General features: G+C 40.8%; 1 protein-coding gene across 5 annotated transcripts in view; it reads right to left on the bottom strand.

The window, feature by feature from the left end:
• The window catches only part of LOC113801919 (cell adhesion molecule 1), a 230,436-nt gene that overhangs the window by 3,778 nt on the left and 224,158 nt on the right, over positions 1–2,500 (bottom strand). For 3 of the 5 annotated variants that reach the window (XM_070122116.1, XM_070122115.1, XM_070122118.1), the window contains one exon: positions 351–494. In XM_070122116.1, the coding sequence (XP_069978217.1) occupies positions 351–494 (144 nt within the window). The remainder of the gene's footprint in view (positions 1–350; positions 495–2,500) is intronic. The other 2 variants (XM_070122117.1, XM_070122119.1) reach the window with 1 other exon arrangement.

Genomic DNA, 2,500 nt, shown 5'->3' with positions numbered 1-2,500 from the left:
CCCCCCCCCACCCCACCCATGTACTCACCAGTGACGGCTACATCCAGGCAATATTCATCCACTCGCTAAATCCAACAGCCATGCACGACCACATCCAATCAACATTCATTCACTCAGTATATCCACCCCCTGCACCCGCCCTTGTACTGATCTGTAACAACCACATCCAGTCAATATTCATCTATTCGCTATATCCACCCCCTTATACTCACCAGTGACGAGCACATCTAGGTAACATTCATCCACTCATTACACTCCCCCCCCCCCCCCGTACTCACCATTGACGACCACATCCAGTCAATATTTATCCACTCGCTATATCCACTCCCTGTACCCGCCCCTCTACTCACCAGTGACGACCACATCCACGTCATCCGACTCGACCGTCCTCGTCGCGTCCGAGGCCACGCAGCGGTACCTGCCGCCGTCCGAGTAGGTGGTCTTCCTCAGCAGGAGAGAGTTCTGGGAAGACACGCTGGCAGTCCGACCCCCTGCTGTCAGCGCACGCAAAGGAAATCAGACCGAGGGAACTACTAAGACGTGGTTTGTGAGAAATAGCATGAGGGATTGGCAGAAAGAGCGAGCTATGGGGTATGTGGCTTTTCCCGTGAAGATTTCCAAACACAAATGTCCTAAGTGATTCAGGAATGCATCAGGAAATGAGCGTACACGAAGGGAGAATAATGGTTAAATAGGATTTTCATTACATGTGCATTTTCACAAAACAACATATTCACTGTAACAATATTTTGCACTTTCGTTAGTAATAACCATGCCTGTCAGGATGAACATACCATACAAGGATGAACGATCAATACAAGCTATGGTAATGCAATGAATAATATAATGTAAAAGTCACAAACAAGGTTTCTTACACATTCGGTGACACTGGTAACTACTGTATCTGTGAGTAAACAAGGTAGATATAGTCCTTTTTTTCAATGACCTGTTCACATGTCCCAGCAGGAAGTCTGAAAATATGTCCACTTCTCCAGTTTATTTAAATCATTGTCTATGTTATGTTTACTGTAATACAGATACCATGCACCACCAAAAGTGTTGTGAAACTTTTTGAAGGAACTGTATCTCACTACTCATGACTATGGATATTCTACCAGTCTAACGCACAGATCAAATACAAGTATTGAAACTTTGATATCTAATAACTACTGTAGATATCTATAATGAAAGTAATATATATTCTTAACAATCGTAATTAGTGGTATACCATCTCATTTCTGCCCATGCATCTTCCTATGGAAAGCTAAAAACCACTATTAGAAAGTCCAGTCTTCGGTACTTGGCTTAAAGTGCGGAGACAGTGAAGGTGCTTGTGAATGAGACGCGTTTCTACAGACAAACATGTCCTTGTAAAAAAAACAAAAAAGTCTGAAGTGATGCAGAACAAGCAGTACTACTGAGTGTCGTGTAAATACCAGGTACAAGTGCTGGGGTGGGCGGTTGGTAAGTTTAAGAGCCTACAGTAAGTTCTATGCAGGACCTAAGAGCCGTAGTTATAAGGGGATAGTTGAGTACCTCACCACAGTCCTTGGCTCGGTGCTCGACAACTACGAGTCTCGTCTGAGTCAGTACACAGGGGAGGGTATCTGAGCACGTAGAGCAAAGGGGGGCGGGGGAGGAAATGAAAAGGGAGGGGGTCGAGTTTCAAAGAAAGAGTCGGGTGGGAAATGATCTGGCCAATGTTATGCTTTTCTTTTCTTTTTTTTATAATTTTGTCTATTTCTTTCTTCTACCTTTGTTTTTATTTTCTTTCGTACGTGTCTTGTATATAATTTTCGTATAATCAGAAAGTCATTTAAAACCTGCCATTCTTGAGTGAAACGCAGTTCACAACATTTGGAATAATTCGACGGGCGTATCACCATTTTATGATTATTACCACTGCAACAACTAACACTGTTAATACTACTGTACTACTGCTACTACTACTGTTACTACAACTACTACTACTTTCACTACATTCATCTCTACAGTAGACCTATCACTAGTTTCGAGAGTATCGCCCAACCCACACAAAGTACAACTCAAAATATCACAACCTATAAACTGACTACACTGTCCCTTCAGAAAACATTTCCCAGTTGGATGATTTCTACATTATACTCTATCTATCCACGCGTTACGCTACACAAATTTCTTTCCTGGTGATATATATACAGACACCTTCATTCAACGCACATTCCCGCTACATACCATTCCTGGCAAAACAGTCACGCAACAATTTTGCATTACTTAAATTGTACTTTTTTAATCATAATTATTTTAATCACTGTCACTTTTTCTTATTCATATTGTTCAACAAAACCTACTTTGCTTTCATGTTTTATGTTTTTATAATCACCTATCCTCTTGAATTATTTGTATTTAATATTCAAAATGTTTAACATTGTCATCAAAAATATAATAAAAGCATCAGCTTGAAGTATGACGTTTTCCTCTCGGTATTTATTCATACCAATAGATCACACTCTTGCTTCCT

Source organism: Penaeus vannamei, chromosome 5, assembly GCF_042767895.1.
Source record: "Penaeus vannamei isolate JL-2024 chromosome 5, ASM4276789v1, whole genome shotgun sequence".
NCBI classification, from domain to species: domain Eukaryota; kingdom Metazoa; phylum Arthropoda; class Malacostraca; order Decapoda; family Penaeidae; genus Penaeus; species Penaeus vannamei.
Note: the sequence above shows the minus strand (reverse complement) of the source record. Positions and strands in the feature narration are given on the sequence as shown.